Here is an 18,061-nt window from a genome sequence, read left to right as displayed (position 1 = left end):
AAAGGAGTGAATTTTATGTTATATGGATTTTTAAATGATTTGGAAGCTTTAAAAGAATGAATTAAGCTTTTAGTACATGTATATAATTGTGCGCGTGTGTACGTGTATGTGCATTGGGTGTTCAACAATTTTTTTTACTGTTTTTAGTCTGCTCAGTGTGAATACTTTAGAAACAACTTTCAACATAAGACATGTACATCACCAGTAAATACTTGCAAAAGTTATATCTGATTGCATCCAGGACAGAGAAGATTTACCAGAGCATAATCCCTATCTTGATTTTCTAATGGCTTAAAATGAAGTTGATAGTGAATGAATAAGTTTCTAAAAGATATATCAATAAAACAAAATCAGGAAAGCCATTCAGTGCTGACTGTGGCTAGTAAAATGCAAAGGTGAGGTTTTAGGAGAATAAAAAGTCAGAACAAACCTATTTATCTTCTCAACCATAAAAATGGCCTGAGCTTATTATAAAGCAATTCCTTTAGCTCTGGACTCTTTTCCTGCCTTTGCCTATTCAGGGGAAAAATTGGATTTTAACACAAGAAGTAATTTCAATGTTAAGCCCTTTTATGAAAAGATTTCCAAGTACCCTGGGAACAAGTCAAAATCAGGCATGTCAGTGGGGAAAATGTTTGTACTCTAAACAGGGAAGCACGGATTAATTACATAATGCCCCTTTTTGAGGTACAACGTTCTGTTATTGGTTTTGTTTTTGTCAATGCGTAGTGGGTTTTAAATACATGAACTAGCTAATCTCTAATTGGATAAAGAACTATGGTTCTCTACTGTTTCAATTCTTTAGAAATAACAAAATTGCTTCTGTGAATGTAACAGTTCCTGAAGAGAAAACCAGCAGCTATTAGTGTATAATTATCTGATGTTCCAATCTGCATGGATTTAGTATTTAATTTAAGGTTTTTCTTTATCATTTTTATAATTTTCGTGAATTACGACATTTTAGTTGCCAATGTAGTATAATTTAACAGAAAGTCTAGGGGTATTCAATGAGGATTAGAAATGTACGCATATGAAGTGCTACAAGCTTTTAAGTAACAAAAGCCTGTAACAACTCTTGAAGCTCTTTCACAAAATTTCCTTTTAAACATCAGGAGTTTAATATATTGCATTTCTCATTTTTTGAGGTATATATGTACCAGTCTTCATAACAGACATGTCCTAGGGGCATATATAAACCTCTAGATTCTCAAATACCTCCATGACTTGTAATTTGGAAAACCTCTCTGATACTTTTCTAGCTATTGCTTCATATCAGTGCTTGCACATGCTCATGGATTTCTTGTATTTTCTTCAAAAGGCACTTGTTTCCTCAGTATATCCTCACATTACAAGTTAGCATCACGGACTTGATATTATTATTTGTTGAGCCAGTTTTCTTCACCAAATAAAGTATTGTCTGAAATAGTTTCTCAACTTACTTTTTCTTCTTTTCACATAGATTGCATGTTGAAATTAGTCACTTCATAAATGAGCATGTGACAGGCCACACTTGAAATCATCTAAAATGTCCACTTTCTGGCAAGGAACCCTTATCTTTCTTTTGGGTTCTATTATTGGTACTAACCCTTAGCTTTCTTCTTAAAGGCATTTTTAACAAAGAAATAAAGTTTTTACCACTTCATAAGAGTTATTTCATAGTCAAGGATGAATGGGAAGTAGGTTGGACTGTGAGGCTCTTCAGCTAACTGGTAGGTTGCTGATACTCTTTCTCCAGCCTTCCTGTGGAATGGCACATATCTATGCTTTAGAAAATTACAAATTATTACATGTCTTAAACCTTCAGGCTGCTAATACCTAGTCAGTATCACTAATTTTTAAAAAACATTTAAAAATAATTTTAGACTTATAGAGAGTTTCCAGAACTGCCATATACCCTTTATCCTGATTTCTCAAATATTAACATTTAACCTTCTCTGCTTTATCATTTTCCCTTAATAGATAGATATGGATAGATAGGTAGGTTTTTTTCCCCTGGACCATTTGGGAATAAGTTGCAGCTAGGATGCCTGTTTATCTACAAATACATAAGTGTGTGTTTCTGAAAAATGACATTTTTAAAGCAGCTGTATTTCAATTATCCAAATAAATGAAATTAACATTGATGTCATATTATTATTTTGTTTGTAGACCTAATTGAAATTTTACCAGTTGTCTTACTAATGTCCTTTATAGCAAAAGGGGAGAAAATGTTTCTTTCTGACCTAGGATTCAGTCAACAATCATGTCATGTATTTAGTTGTCGTGTATTGTTATTTTCCTTTAATCTGAAATAATCCCTCAATCATTTTTTTTTTTTTTTTTTTTTTTGGAGGGCGAAAGGACTCATGATCTTGCTATTTTTGCAGTTATGTATAATAGGTCTCAATTTGGGTATATATATTGTATGCTCATGATTAAATTCAGGTTATGCATTTCAGCAGGAACATGACAGCAGTGATGTGTTCTTCTTCATGCCCCAAATCAGGAAGGGCACAGTGTTGATTTGCCCCAACACTGGTTGTATTAACTGATTACTTAGTAAAGGTGGTATCTGCCAGGTTTCTCCACTTAAAAATTACTGTTTTTCTTTTTGTAATTAATAAGTATTTTGTGGGAAAACACTGAGTCTATATAAATATTCTGTTTCTCATCAAACATTCACCCACTGGTTTTAGCAAACAATAATTTCTTCTTGAACCAATTATTACTATTATGACTTAATTATTATTACTATAATAGTTGTTAAATGCTGATTTTTTGATTCCATCATTTCTTCTATATTTATTACTTTCTTCTCAACTTCTTAGTTGGAATTCTATAAGGAAAGCTTTTCTTTCTTTCCTATTTATGTATTTATTCTAATATTTATATTGGTATGGACTTAAGGGTTCTTATTTTATTCATTGGGTCATAATTTTGATGCTCAGCTCACATAGGTTTGGCCAGTGAGGGCCTTTTAAAGGGGCTTTTATGTGCTTTTGACATGTCCCCATCAGCCTTTTTTCTTTTACTGACAACAGGAGTTCTAGACTCGTCTTGTACATTCCCAGTACTGGCCCTGGATTCAGCCATTTCTCCAAAGAACTTAGGTTCTTTTAGTGGAAAATGGAATTTAGAAACCAAAATCTAGGTGATAGATATAATTGCTTTAGGTCTTTTGTATACATATCATCTGTCTGTCTGTCTGTCCATCCGTCCGTCCGTCCATTCATCCATCCATCCATCCATCCATCCATCCATCCATCCATCCATCTATCGCCATACTAATACTTCCAATTCCAGTCTCATAGTGCAAGATTCCTTCTAGCCATCGCTCTATTTTTATAATTCCTTCCATTTCCAGTGAGAAACCTGGCTCCTATCATCTACAATATATGTATTCATTTCCTAGAATACAAAAAAATAGTTTCAGGATTGCTAGCCTATGCTACTATGAAAAATAAATCTACTCACTAGAATTCAATATTTGTTTATAGTTCCTTTTTTTGTCTTTAGCCTAAGCATTTCTAATAGCATTTCTATTATTATGAGTGAGGATGAATATCTTTTCAATGATTATATCTAGCACCTAGCTTTTGGTATACTCAAAAGTCAGTATTCAAAATTTACTTGGATTATGTTATTAATTTGAAATACAGTTAGGTTCATTTTCTTCAGTTTGTATTCCATTTCAGGGGTTTTAAAATATCTTCCTTGATTTTTTTTGAGTGTATGCAATATGCTTCCAATAGTCAGAACTATACAAAAGGCATACTTAGGTAAGTGTTATTTCCCTATATACTTTCTTCCAGTTTCTTCTCCGCCCATCTTTTCCACTCTAGTCCCAACCCACCCTCTATTGGTAATTAATTTTGTCAGTTTCTAAATTGTTCTTGCTGTTTCTTTTTGCACAAATGAGCAGATATATGCATATTTTCTTATTTCTTCCAATCTCTTTCATAAGAATAGCATACCACATATTATCATATGTACTTTGCTTTTTTCATTTAACAATAGAGCCAGAAAAATCGCTCCACATCATTCCAAAGAGCTCTTCCTGCATTTTTACCTCTGTGGAGTTTTTCATGTATAGATTGGCCATAATTAATTCAATTATTTTTCTATGCATGGTCACTGAGGTTTTGCAATATTTTCAATTATAATTATGCAATGAATAACCTTGTGCATATATCTTCTTATTTTGGGAATTATGTATTTAGGGTAAATTTCTAGAGTGGAATTTCTGGGTCAATAGGTAAACACATAGGTACTTTTGCTAGATATTACCAAATTTCCCTCCAAAAAGCTGTACCAATTTTCATTCTCACCGCTGATGTATGAGAGAGCTTGCTTCAACAGTCTTACCAATAGAATGTGTTATCTTACTTTTTCTTGCCAACATCATAAGAAATAACTTTCAGTGTAGTTTTAATTTGCATTTCTATTATTATGAGTGAGGATGAATATTTTTTCAAATATATATTTTTGAGCGTGTGAATTGTCTGTTCATGTCTTTTGCCCATTTTTCTATCAAAATTTTGATCTTTTTCTTCCTTCAGTTATTAAGAGTTCTTTATATGTTAGGACTCTTAGCTCTTTGTCTGCAATATATACTGCGAATACTTTCTCCCACTTCGTCATTTGTCTGTTGTTTTTGCTTGTGGTGTTTTGTGGCATGAAAATGAATTTTTGTTTTTAAATTGAGCCAAAGTAATAATATCTTCTTTTATTGCTTCTGGACAGTTACAAGCCTTCCCTATACTCAGATTGTACAGGAATTTACCACTTTCTTCTAACACTTGTACAATTTCACATGCTTCCATTTCTGTCTCTGATCCATTTGGAGTTTATTTTTGTGATTAGTGCAAGGTAAATATATAATTTTTATCTTTTTCAAATACCCATGCAATTGTACTAGCATCTTTTATTTAAAAGTCCTAGTCCTTTATGTAAAAGTCCTTTTCCTAGTCAGTGAGATGCCTCCTTTATCATATGCAAAATTTTCATATATTCTTGGGTCTATTTCTGGACTTTATATACCATTCCCAGAGTTAATTGTCTATTTATGTGCCAGTTGTATACTATGTTATACAGACTTTATAGTATGTGTTAATATCAGGTAAGGCCAATGACTCCTGATAGTTTTCCAGTTTTATTAATAATCATTTTTAAATGATTATTTTTCCATATGAACGGTAATATCAGCTTTTCTAGCTCCATAAAAACTTGTTGGTATTTCTACTGAGATTATATTAAATTTATAAAATAATCTGAAGAGAGTTGGCATTTTTTTAAATGTTGAATTGTTCTGTTCTAGAGCAAGGGGTATCTTTTCATTTGCTCAAGTCTATTCTTGTGTCTTTCAGTAGCATTTAAAATTTTTCTTCATAAAAATTTTTACACATTTATTGTCCAGTTTAAGTGTTTTATCTTGCTATTGTAGGTGAGGTTTTGTCTATGGTTATATCCTCTAAATGGTTATTGTTTGTGCACATGAAGCTTATTGATTGCTATATGTTAATTTATATACTATCATACTTATTCTTTTATTGTTTGTGATAGGTTTATCATTGATTCCCTAAGTATACTATTATCTACAAATGGAGGTGGTTTTACTTCTGCATGATTTCTTTTGTCTAAATGCATTGGCTGATACCTCCAAGGCAATATTAAATAGTGTTGAAGGTATTAAACACATACCTACACACATTTATACATATATACTATACATATATAGTATATGTATTATATATTTTTAAGCATGTTACTAAAGTACTCATCATTTCCTTTTTTTAGTGTTTTTATCAGGAATGGGTGCTGACTTGTGTCAAAACCTTTTTAGCATCTATTGAGATAATCATATGATTTTTCTCTGTAGATTGTTCAATATTATGTCATATATTAATGGATTTCCTCATATTGAGCAGACTTGTCCCCCTGGGATGCATCTCACTTGGTCGTGCTGTATTATTTTCTGAGTATGTAACACTAATCTTAAATTTATAAATACTAAGGCGCTATGGCAGTGTCATTTAAATAATGATATGCCCTAGGGCACTTACTGAATTATAGATTTCTGTTGAACCTCTGAAGAGGGTCCCAGAATTCTACTTCCAACAGGTCCAGGTCCCCACAGAAGTGGTTCTTATGCACAGTGAGAACTAGTGGTCTACTGTATTGTTCAATGTGGATGTTTATGTTATGTTTATGGGAAATTATTGCAAATATGTGTATTTTATCACACAATTTACCTTGTGATTTTTAAAAAAACTGTTAACCAATGTTAACATAATAAAAAAATTAAAAAAAAACTGCTTTATGTTTTAAAATTTTAGATTCTAAAGCATGAACCAGCTGCAGAAAAGTAGATGATACAGAGAAACCAAAAGCTAAAATATTAGCTGCCACTTGAATATCCATTCATTCATTTACTCACTTATTCAACTTTTTTAGCACTATGCAAAGATGTATAAGACCTCTGCAACAGTAAGAGAAATAGAAGATTAAAAAATGTTTATAAAATAATATATTAAACATTACATTAGAAATATTTTCCAGTAATTTTATGGACATTAAGATCTTAAAAAAAAAAAAACATGCTCTTCTCTTCTCTTCTGGACCAAAGAGGAGGTGATATTTTGTATAGAACATCTTTCTAAAATAATATTAACAAATGGAGAAAAAATTTATTTGCCAAACTCTCCTTTACATGAAACTGTTAGAGATGCATCTCTTATACGTGATACACCAGTACACCAACACGTCAACTCTTGGCAAACACAGCTACAAAGATCACTTATGTATATAAGGGAAGGGTTATCTGTAAATGGAGGGCTCTCTGTATATAACCTATGAATGAATTTCTTTCCAAGATACCCATATTTAATAGAAACACTGAATAATGTCAATGGTTAAATAGAAAACATTAGTAATACACGGAAACTTCAGTAAATGGAACATGAACTACATTGGTTCTATTAATGTGCTTCAGATTCTTTTAAAGAAAAAAGATTTGTATCCTCTATTTGAATTCGTGATGGGTTGGTTCTACTTCATTTATTTTAATGTCGTACTTTCCTTATCCAAGACAACTGCTATGTAGGAGAGGGACCGTAAACTCTTGTGACTAACACTCATGTCAGGGCAGTGATTATGAGTTGGCTTGGTATGGAATGCATTTCTTCTTATCACATGAATGGCCCTCATATGGTGAGAGGGCAACAAAGTAAAGTACAAACCTGGTACTGCTTGCTCTGAAGAACATTCTCCAAAGTCAAATGTAGTCAGGATTCTTTCATTGTCTAGTTTTAATAATTTAGAAGGAGGAGTGTTATTTAATTGACAGCATTTTTATTGACCTCGGAATCTGTAAAATGTAACTGCTGCTTTGTGCTGAATATGCTACAAAAGATGCATACATCAGGTAGTTTGGACACACATCTCTCATTTGATTTAAACTGCAGCAGGTGTCAGCCAAGATAGATACCAATGCCCCATTGAAGTCTTGGGGCATTTACTCTGGCTCAGCTTTAATTATCACTCTTCAGCAGTTACTCACGAAATCGCTAAAATAAAATGTTCATACTGAATATATTTTTGGATTGCCTCAGCAAAGGGAAAACATAAAAAGCACTTCAATGTGATTTTTTTTTTAATGTATATTCATCCAGATCAACAGCATAAAACTCTTTAGATAGCAAAAATAGATCCTTGGTCAATTCTCACACATATATTATACTATCTATCCTTAACAACCTGTTTAAGTAGTATATTTGTTTTGATAAAATTTAATGTGCCTTTATTGAGCTTGGTCATATTAATTTTAATAATTTCTTTTTAAATTTACAGTTGGCAATCAGTGGATAAATTACATATCATTCTGTGGTCTTCGAACACATGCAGAGCTTGAAGGAAACCTGGTCACTGAGCTTATCTATGTCCATAGCAAGTTGCTGATTGCTGATGACAACACTGTTATTATTGGTAAGTAGATGGTCTCTAATTACACTCCATGCAAAAACCTTCCTTTCTATTCCTCCTAACCTTCCTTTGCAGTTGAGAGGAACAGTAACCAATATCTAGATCATTTCTGAAGCAATCTCTTTCTCTTACAACCTTTCTAATCTTGGTTTTGATCTATGAAGAAACCAAGACACAGAGCAATTAAATGGCCATTGTGCAGATTTCAGTGTCCAGAGGCAGTGGTTTAACCTAGTGGTTTAATCAGCCTGCTCTCTTTAATTCTCTATTATTCCCTTATTTTTATCTTGAATCCAAGTACCTAGATCTTGGGAATTGATGGAGCAGAAATGGGGAAGGAAAATGTGTCACAATTGAGTACCTGCTGTTAATTTGTATGTGTCTGCACCACATCTGTTGAACCACTTCCACAGACCTGAAGTTGTCCAAGAGTCAGAATTAGAAGGATATTAAAATATTGTTGTCCTTATGCTTTCTGGTTTTTTCTCCTGGAGTCTATGTTTTGTGTGTCATTAATCGGGTGTGAAGTGGACCGGCTTTTTCGGTGTGAGCGTGGTGAGGGGGGTTGTGCAGTAATGACACGGTGTAGCCTGAGACCGAGCTCTGTGGTCTTTCCTTGTCAAGGATGCACAGTAGATTTCTTGGAAGTTCTCCCCCAATCACAGATTCAGAGGAGTGGTTTTACATCTACCCAGATTAGATCAGCTTGACCAGAGGGGCCTATGTCCATCTTCATTGTTTTATAAACATAGAAAGCTTCATTTTCCTATCATTGAATTGTTTTGCTTTCTTTTTTTTTGGCCTTCTTTTTTTTTTTTTTTTAATGCCTACAGCACCTGGTCTTCCTAGGCGGTCTCCCACCCAAGTACTAACCAGGCCCGACCCTGCTTAGCTTCCAAGATCAGACAGGATCGGGCTTGTTTTGCCTTCTACTATTATGTGACACACACACTGAAAGGCCGAGATGAAAAACAGTATTCATAAACAGGCAGACAACTGCATTGACAAGGGTCAGGGGATGATACCTAGAGATACAATATGCCTTGCTGTTGGGGATTCTGCTCATTTGTTTTATAGGAAATGTAGTTTTTCAGCTATTATAAGATCCTCCCCTCTTCTTTAAGAAATTAAATGACATGGAGTGCTTTGAAAGTTTTTGGCATAAATGTGCCTTTTCCATCTCTATCCTCCACTGAGAAAAGAAAAAATCTTATATCTAGGAGTAAGAAACTTATCTGGAACATGATTTGAAAAGAAAGAAAAAGTAGTTCTGAAGCCAGAAAATGTGTAGACCAAAGTGTAGTGTGTGTCTGTCTGTCTCTCTCTCTCTCTCTCTCTCTCTCTCTCACACACACACACACACACATACACACGCACACTTTTAATAGTTATACAGAGCATTTAAGAAAATATTGTATGCTTTTGATCTCTTGCTCATAGGGATCAAAGCTCTTTAGAGATTTTTTTACTCTCCCATCTTCCCCCTAATAACAAGGTTTCTCTTATTTCCCCCAAGCTACTCAGAAGCCAATCCCAGAATATTTTTATATTAAATTTGGCAATGACAGTACGTACGAGAAAATATTGATGTTTTCTGAAATGGAAAAACAAAGCACAATAAAATTCACTTGATCTCTAGCAAGATTTTGGAACTCTCGAAGTAAAAATTGACAGATGTAAATATTTTCCTTCTAAAGGTCATTTTGACTTTCAGCTGGCTTCACTTTACATAGTATAAATGCAAAGTAGTTTTCAATAACGGAGCTAACAGTTAAATAAATGCCTTGAGTTTTTTAATTGACTTATTTTCTACAAAGGTCTCTGGATCCTCAAAGGCTACGATTTATTTGGTCTAGTAATAATCAATTTTGCATCTAATTTTTATTCACTCTTTTAAAACTAAAGATGTTGAAGTATGAAGAGGTCTTGCTTTAGTCTTTAGCAGCTGGATTTCTTTTTGTCCTTCCTCAAGGGCACCACAGATTTTCCCCATGGAAAATTGCAAAAGTGCTTTTGTTCTTTTTATCTCAGTGGAAACTCTTAAGACTAAGCAAGTTTGTTGTTGCTGCTCTCACATATCAACCCTGTTTACGTTCATAACAGAGAACAATGTTTAAAATTCTCAGAGGAGTTCGAGAAGTTAAATTAAGCATATTTTACAGACATTAAGCAAGTACCTAAAAGCCATTTCTTTGCTTTCTTAAACAAAACAAAGCTGTACTTAAGTAGAATTTAAGTCTATCCTGTTGACTAAATGAAACAATTTTTTTTTTAATGTTCACTAGTCCACTGCAAAGCACAATAGAGAGATATAAAACAATGCTTCTGCCCTACAGAGCTCCTGAGCTGGAGATAAAGGAGGTATCCTTTCTACCCGACACCACAAACAACAGCATACATATTGCAGAACTGGAACGAGAAGGTCCAGAGGCAGTCAGCGAGGGTGGGTGGGTGAGAAACTATGCAGGCTTGCGAGTAGAGTAGCTCACGAGAGTCCATAGTTGAAGGGCTGCCCCAGTAAAGAGGGGTTAAACTTGATCTAGCCTCCTGGTTCTCAACCTTGGCTGCATTAGAATTGCCTAAAGAGCTGTAAAAATAATATATCATTTAGGGGGAAGTTTATTCAGGTCTGTAATTTACTTTAGACAAGATCCCCAAAAGATGGATTGGTGGATAGATAAAGGGATGGAGTGGTATTGGGAAATAACCAATGTCTGGTTTCTACCTGAAGAAATTCTGACTAATTGGTCTAGTTTAGGGCCCAGGCATCAAGGTATTTTTTTGTTCGTTTGTTTGTTTTTGGAACCGGTATTTTTAAAAAACTTTTTTGTTGATACACACATTCGGAGCTGAGAACTTCTGAACTGGAGGCACAGGGAACACAAGTGGGTGGAAAGTACAGAGTAGCCGATATGGGCTCAATAGAGGAATCAGTTTTCCTTTAATAAACTAAAACAGGGTACAGATGGTGTATTAGTTGTCTATTACTGTTATAACACATGGCCACAAACTTTAGTGGCTTAAAACAGCACAAATTTATTCTAACATGGCTCTCACTGGGCTAACATGAGGGTATCAGCAGGGCTGCCTTCTTTTCTACAAGCTCTGAGGAAGAATTCATTTCCTTGTCTTCTCCAGCTTTTAGAGGCTGCCACATGCAAGGCTCCCTTCTCTAGCTTTGAAGGCAGCAATGTTACATCTCTGACAGTTCCGAAAGACTCAACTCATTCTTCTGTAATCTTCTTTACTTTTAAGGACCCTTGTGATTCCCCAGATAATCCAGGATCATCTCCCTATTTTAAGGTCAGCTGATTAGCAACCTTAATTCTATCTGCAGCCTAATCCCCCATTACCTTGTAACATAACAAATCCACAGGCCTTAGGGATTAGAACATGGTCATCTTGCGGGGAGAATTATTCTGCCCACCACAAAAGGATTCACAATTTCTGAAACAAGACATAAACACAAAGGAGAAGATAGATAAAGTCAACTTCATTAAAATTTAGAACTGTGGACATGGTTCCATAGTGTAGCGGTTAGCATATCTGCTTTACACGCAAAAGGTCCTGGGTTCATGCCCCAGTGGAGCCACGGTCCATGGTCTACGGCCATGCCACCCTGAACAAGCCCGATGTCTGATCTTAGAAGCTAAGCAGGGCCGGGCCTGGTTAGTACTTGGATGAGAGACCACTTAGGAAGATCAGGTGCTGTAGGCATAAATAATAATAATGAAAATAAAATTCAGAACTGTTTTCATTAAAAGACACTATAAAGAGAATAAAAAGATAAACCACAAACTGAAATAAAAACATTTACAACCCATTTAATCTTCAAAACATATAAAGAACTCTTACAAATTAATAAAAGACAATATCCTAGGAAAAGTGGGCAAAGGCACTAAGAACATCACCAAAGAGGACTTACTTGAGGCTCATACACATATGAAAGATGTTCATCCTCATCAATATAACAATGAGACAAAGAACAGTTTTTAAAAATACCAATTGGCAATAATTAAAAAGTTGAACAATCCAAGTATTGGCAAGGCTGTGGAGCACCAAGGCCTGCACTACTGCATAGAGAGCCCAGGTAAACGCCCACATGTGTACGCCAAGAAACATATACAACTGTGTAAAGAGTAGTTATGCATCACAACAAAACTCTGAAAACAACCCAAACATCCATCAGCAGTAGGATGAATAAGTAAACCTGGTGTGCTCCTTCAAGGAAAATAATATATTACAATTATGTACAGATAAATCCCAAAGATATAATAGTGAACAAAGGAAGCAAATCCCAAAAGATTATGTATGATTCCATTTATATAAATTAAAAACAAGTCAAAAGTAAGTTATTTGTTTAGGAAAACATGCAGCGCATGATGAACTCAAAATTCTTTGTGGTCTCCCTCTTGAGCAGGGAAGGACATGCATGGAAGATGCCTGAGGGCTTCTGGGATGTGGTAATGTTCTGTTTTCAGCCTGCGTGTTAAATTCAGTGATGTTTATTATCCCCTAATACACACACACACACACACACATTTCCATATGCTCTTTTGTATTTTGCTATTTTTCAGTGTTTTAACAGTTCTCTATTATTAGCAGATTTAGAAAAGGTCATTTTCTAAAAATTAACTGGCTTTAAATTATTAAGTTCCTAATAAAAATAAGAGATTGCAGTGACCATAAAAAGTAATATATGAATACAAAGCATATTTGTTGTAAACAATTCAAACTCTAAGGGGCACTCTTCCCTCTTAATAGTTCAGTGTATATCTTTCTAGAACCCTTACTCTCTCTTCTTCCTCATATGTTATATAGAAATAGGATAATACTATATCTGCTGTTCTGAATTTGGTTTTCAGAATCTGGGAACGTGTAACAACAAGAATGGAGGTAGCATTTACATCCATCAATGTCTCATTTTTAATATCTCATTAAATTAATCTAAAATTTTCTCAGCCCTTTCTTCACATTCCTATTAAATAGTGGCCCACACTTATTCAATGTGGTTGAGAGCACCCTGGATAACTCCAGATCAGCTCTTGAAATAGAAGAACCACTCCTCAGGATTCCAGCTCAGAATGCCAAGAATGTATTCCTCTCGTTGGGAGTGTGGCCCCCCTTGTAGGAAGGAGACTGGGGGACTGGTGTGAAAGTGTGTGTGTGGAGGAGGCTTCCCATCCTGGTTCCCTGACAGTGAAGAGCAGTGATGGCCACCCTGTCCAGCAGCCCACAGCCCAAGAGCAGCCTCTGCCAGAGGCCTGCGGTGAAGTCCCAAAGCAGCACTGCGAGAGCTTCGTTCCTACCCCCCTACAGTTCATGCACAGGATAAGGGGTGATTTACCCAGAGAAGAGGCTTCTTTGGCACAAATGCTACTTAGCAGCATATTATCCTTTCCTACGGCAATGTTCTCTGGTACAGATATAGAGTTAACAGGTATTTGATAACAGTGCCAGTAACTAACATTTGTAGAGCAGTTTATAGATCAGTAAGTGCTTTCACACAATCTTACTTAATTCTTACAACACTACAAGGTCTGTATTATGATCTCAGTTTATACAAGGGCAAATTGAAGCTGAGAACGATGAAATGACTTTGCCCAAATTAATGCTGGGCCAACTGTCCAGCCCAAAGATATGGCTGCGAATTTTATAGCGTGATCGAAATGTAAGTGTATGTATGAAAGACTATCTGTTGCTAACAAAATAAAGTGTGTCAAAGCTTCCCACCCAAGAGCCCTCTAATAGTGGTCCCAAATTTCTGTGAGGTGCTTCATCCTTTTTCTGTCACCCAGGATCACTGTGGGCCACCATTCACATCCTTAGTTGTCATAGATTTGTGTATTAACCACATGACAATATTGTGGCAAATGGCAGTAAGGTCTCTTCAGGAGGGGTGAGCTTTTTCTCATGTACAATATCCTTCCATTTGGGCTCAGGGGAGGGATGCTATCAACTCACACTCTGTCTGTCCCCAGCAGAGAGGGTAGCCAGCACCCCTGCTCAGCCCAACCCCTCTACTCCAGTCTGCAGAAGCAGTGGAATGTGTGCCTAGGGCAAGAGGAACAATAAGAAACAAGAATAAATCAGGCCCCTTCTTTACTTTGTGGAACTCAAGATTCAAAAGAATGAATCAGCAGTGATTAATGCAGAAAATGTAATGAATTTCTGAATACACAGTAGAGGAGCATAGAAAGCCAGATTGAACTCATGTTAAAATACTTGCCCTTCACATGTGAGAGTCTACATTCTCAGCTCCTTTGGATTTAGAAATAGAATGGAGGAAAGTTAATACAGAAGCTGTTGGCATGCCACATAACTGAGGCAAGAGAATGGAAAACCCCAAGCCGTTAATGACAGTTTGCATTTGAGAGTAGACTCTATTGATTGTAAAGGTAGTCTTGGGTTTTGACACTCCTAATTATATGACCATAAGTTAAAGTCTATGGAATCTGATTCTTAAACCTAGAAACTGACTAACTGAAATGGTAGTGTGCCGTGTGTGTGTGTGTGTGTGTGTGTGTGTGTGTAATGATTATATCAGTTAGAATCATTTGAGCCACAAAATAGAGAATTCAGCTAGAAGTATGTGAAACAATAAGGAAAATGTATTATTTCTCACAACAGAAGGTAAGAAAGTTTTAATGTTGGCTAGTGACTTAAAGACCCAGTCTTTTCTTTCTGCTCTGCCAAGTTCAGCTTGTCTGTCTCCTAGTTAACCAAATGGTTAACTGGGTCTCTGGTTAACCAAATGGCTGCAGTACCCTCGGGATCCTGTTCTCATCCAACCGCTCAAGCTGAAATGTCCAAAGGCTGGAAGAGACAGCGTCCTGTTCTTGTGTCTGTTTGTAAGAAGGAGAACTTTCACAGAAGCCCCTAGCAAACTTTCCTTTATGTCGCCCTGGCTAGAGTCATGCCAAGTGCCCGTTCCTAAGCCAGTCGCTGCCCCCAGAAATCTTGAAATTAACAAGCTGGCTTAGATTGATCAAGAGGCACCTCTGGGTTGGGGAGGGCTCCGCCTCCCTAAAGCACAGCAGCTCTTGATAACCTGAACAAAATTAGGGTTTTGTTAGCAGGGAAGAATTGAATGGGAGGACAGCCAACAGGGTCTGCTATGACGAGAAGACTGTTCAGTTTCACTGTTTCTCCTCATAGGCTCTGCCAACATCAACGACCGAAGCATGCTGGGAAAGCGTGATAGTGAAATGGCTGTCATTGTGCAGGACACGGAGACAGTCCCTTCGGTAATGGATGGTGAAGAGTACCAAGCTGGCCGGTTTGCCCAAGGACTTCGGCTGCAGTGCTTTAGGTGGGGCCTCCAAAGCTGTGTCTCTCTCACCTAGTTCCACCGCTTGAGGTGCTGGTACCCCAGCCCAGCCTCTTGCCTGTAGCACAAATGTCATTATCTCCAGGTTCTTGGTCTAATACAGTGTCTCCCAGCATAAGGGATGTGCATGCATTACCAGAAGTATGCAAAATGACTTTATGTGGGACACAAACATTTTCTATTTTAATTGTTTTTATTATGTTTACATATAATAGAGAAAGCTAGCATTTTAAATTTATTAATGGATTTAGGACCAGGTCCGGGCAAACTATCTAGTGTCTCTTTAAGTTTTTTATAGTGAGTCCACTTTTAGAAATTGAAATAGTTCCAGTAATACAAGGATGTAATAAAAATTAAAGGAGGATGCCGGAGACTAGCAGGGTTCAATTTAAATATGGAAACTAGTTCTCAGATTTAAGATGACTCCGGACATGGAGGATTCCTGATCTCCTGGAAGAAGATGTGAGTTTTAAACAAATCTATACTCAAGCAGAGAGAACACAAGATTAAGAAGCAAAGGCTGAGTGGCCTTAAATGAGTCCTTCATTTAATTATGACTGAGAACTTTCTAGGTCTGGGCTCTAAGTGGCTCCGCACCAGCACCAGTCGGCTAGTGATCCTTCGAGGACCTAACTCTGCTCATGCTCTTCAGTGGCTTCTTATCTCATCTGGGCTCACTCTCCCCCTCACTCACAGCAGACATGTGCTGAGCTCCCACTGCCTGTTGAACACTCCGACCATTCTCCCACCTCTAGTCTATACCTGTGAGTCCACAGGTCTATGATCCTAGAACTGCATTTGCCAGGATGGTATTTCAGTGCGGCCTCTACAGCAAGTGTCCCCAGTTGAGGATGATGCTTTAAGCTATTTGGGGAAAGGCACTGCACAGATACACGTGGCAGTGCTGTTGCTTTAACCCTTCTCATGTTAAAGGTCTCATTTGGAAACTGGTTCGCTCACAAATTGCACATTATGAGCACTTCACTTCCTGCAAATGCCATGGTCGTTCCCCTCATTCCTAACTCCAAACTAAGCATCAGTTCAGAGAAGGTTCAGGCTACTCTCTCTGCTCCGGGAGCTCAGCAAATCCATCCCCCAAAATCTGATAGTCGATACCTTCTCACAGTTGTTATTGCTGTATTTATGGCCTTTGTTACTAATTGTTTCGCCAGTAAGATTTTTAAAAAAATCTTTGATATTTTAATTAGCTTCTAATGTGTTTTGTTTATTAGGGCGGAGTTTAAAATTAGTACCCTGTTAATCAACCCATTGATAGCCTACAGCAGCATATATATAAGGAAACAAATATTTCCTCATGTAAACTAGAAATAAATGTCATCTTTTCAGTTCCTTGAGAACTGAAGTGTTTTTTTTTTTAAACTATGGGGTCTTTATAACTATGTAAATGCATAATAATTACAGAGGAAGAAAATTGTGATTGCAGTATATTTTTATTGTAGGAAACTTGGCAAACACAGAAAGTGATTAAAAACTTAAATTTATCTCTAATTCCACCACCCAATGCTAACAATTTTAACATTTGATATATATCATTCTACTTTTTTCTATACATATATGTATTACTATACTGTATTTCTTTTTTAAAAACATAATTAAGATCTTACAGTTCTACGAAGTTCTTTACTATTTAAATAATGTTACATACACTTTTCCATGTCATTAAGTATACTGTAACATTTGATGGCTGCATTTTTTATATCCTATGAGTATGCCATAATTCCTGTAACTAACAACTCACTGATAGGCAGATTTTTCGCTGATATAAAAACTGGGTATGTTTGTAGATAGCATCGTGTTTACCTTCTTGTTTCCTTAACAAAATCCTAATTATAGACTTTCTAGTCAAAGGAATTGTTCAGTGTCCTTTGCCCTCTAACTCCTTATTGTATCACTAACAATGTTTTAGAGGGCTTATTCCTTCTGTCTTTTCTGAGTTCTATTATTTTCCTTAGTCTTTGCCAATTTGTTGGCTTTCAAGTGGAATTTCATTATTTTAACGTGAATTTTTTGGTTTCAAAAATGTATTCATTAGCCATACATAATTGTTCTTTTGTAAATTGTCTAGCCTATTCATGTCCTTTGTCTAGTTGAAACGTTTCATTTTCTTTTAATGATTTATAAGTGATTTAAGTATACAAGAGACTAATTCCTATGTCACATTTGTTGCAAATCTGATTTGTCAATTGCCTTTTAATCATATTTAAAGTATTTGGGGAAAACTTCAATTCTTATTAATCAAATCTATTAGTTTTTTCTCCCTCTCTCTTTATACGCTTAGAATAGCTTTCTCAGCCCAAGATCAAATATTTACTTATATTTTCTTATACTGTTTATTTGATATTACTTTTTACGTTTAATATCTGCAATTTATTTTAATGTAAGGAAAACTCTATTTTTTCTCTAACCAGCAATGGACCCAGAACAGCATGACATGCAGTACTCTTTGCCTCTCTTACCTGCAGTGCCTCTTTATGATACACTGAACGGCCATGTCCTGACTTATCTCTAGTCTCTCCCTTATGTTCTGCTGAAAGCCCTTTTACCGGCGGTGTGATACCATTTTAATCGCTATAGTTGTACACTTTGATACTACTTCTTGACATACCACTTCCCCACATTAGTATTCTTTTCCCGAATAATCTTAAATATTCATTCTTCCACATGAAATTTTGAATCATTTATTCACGTTCTCTCATTAGTTTTTTTATTGGCATTGTAGTGGATTTTTAGATTAATATAAAAAGAATTGCC

General features: G+C 36.0%; 1 protein-coding gene and 1 pseudogene across 6 annotated transcripts in view; both read left to right on the top strand.

Annotated features, from left to right (window-relative positions):
* The window catches only part of PLD1 (phospholipase D1), a 179,473-nt gene that overhangs the window by 152,691 nt on the left and 8,721 nt on the right, over window positions 1-18,061 (top strand). For all 6 annotated transcript variants that reach the window (XM_039865037.1, XM_039865033.1, XM_039865038.1 and 3 more), the window contains 2 exons: window positions 7,828-7,962; window positions 15,118-15,271. In XM_039865037.1, the coding sequence (XP_039720971.1) occupies window positions 7,828-7,962; window positions 15,118-15,271 (289 nt within the window). The remainder of the gene's footprint in view (window positions 1-7,827; window positions 7,963-15,117; window positions 15,272-18,061) is intronic.
* On the top strand, window positions 11,561-11,676 carry LOC120604732 (uncharacterized; annotated as a pseudogene).

Source organism: Pteropus medius, unplaced genomic scaffold (genome assembly GCF_902729225.1).
Source record: "Pteropus medius unplaced genomic scaffold, Ma_sr-lr_union100, whole genome shotgun sequence".
Classification (NCBI taxonomy): Eukaryota; Metazoa; Chordata; class Mammalia; order Chiroptera; family Pteropodidae; genus Pteropus; species Pteropus medius.
The sequence above is the reverse complement of the archived record's forward strand: the minus strand, read 5'-3'. Positions and strand labels throughout refer to the sequence as shown.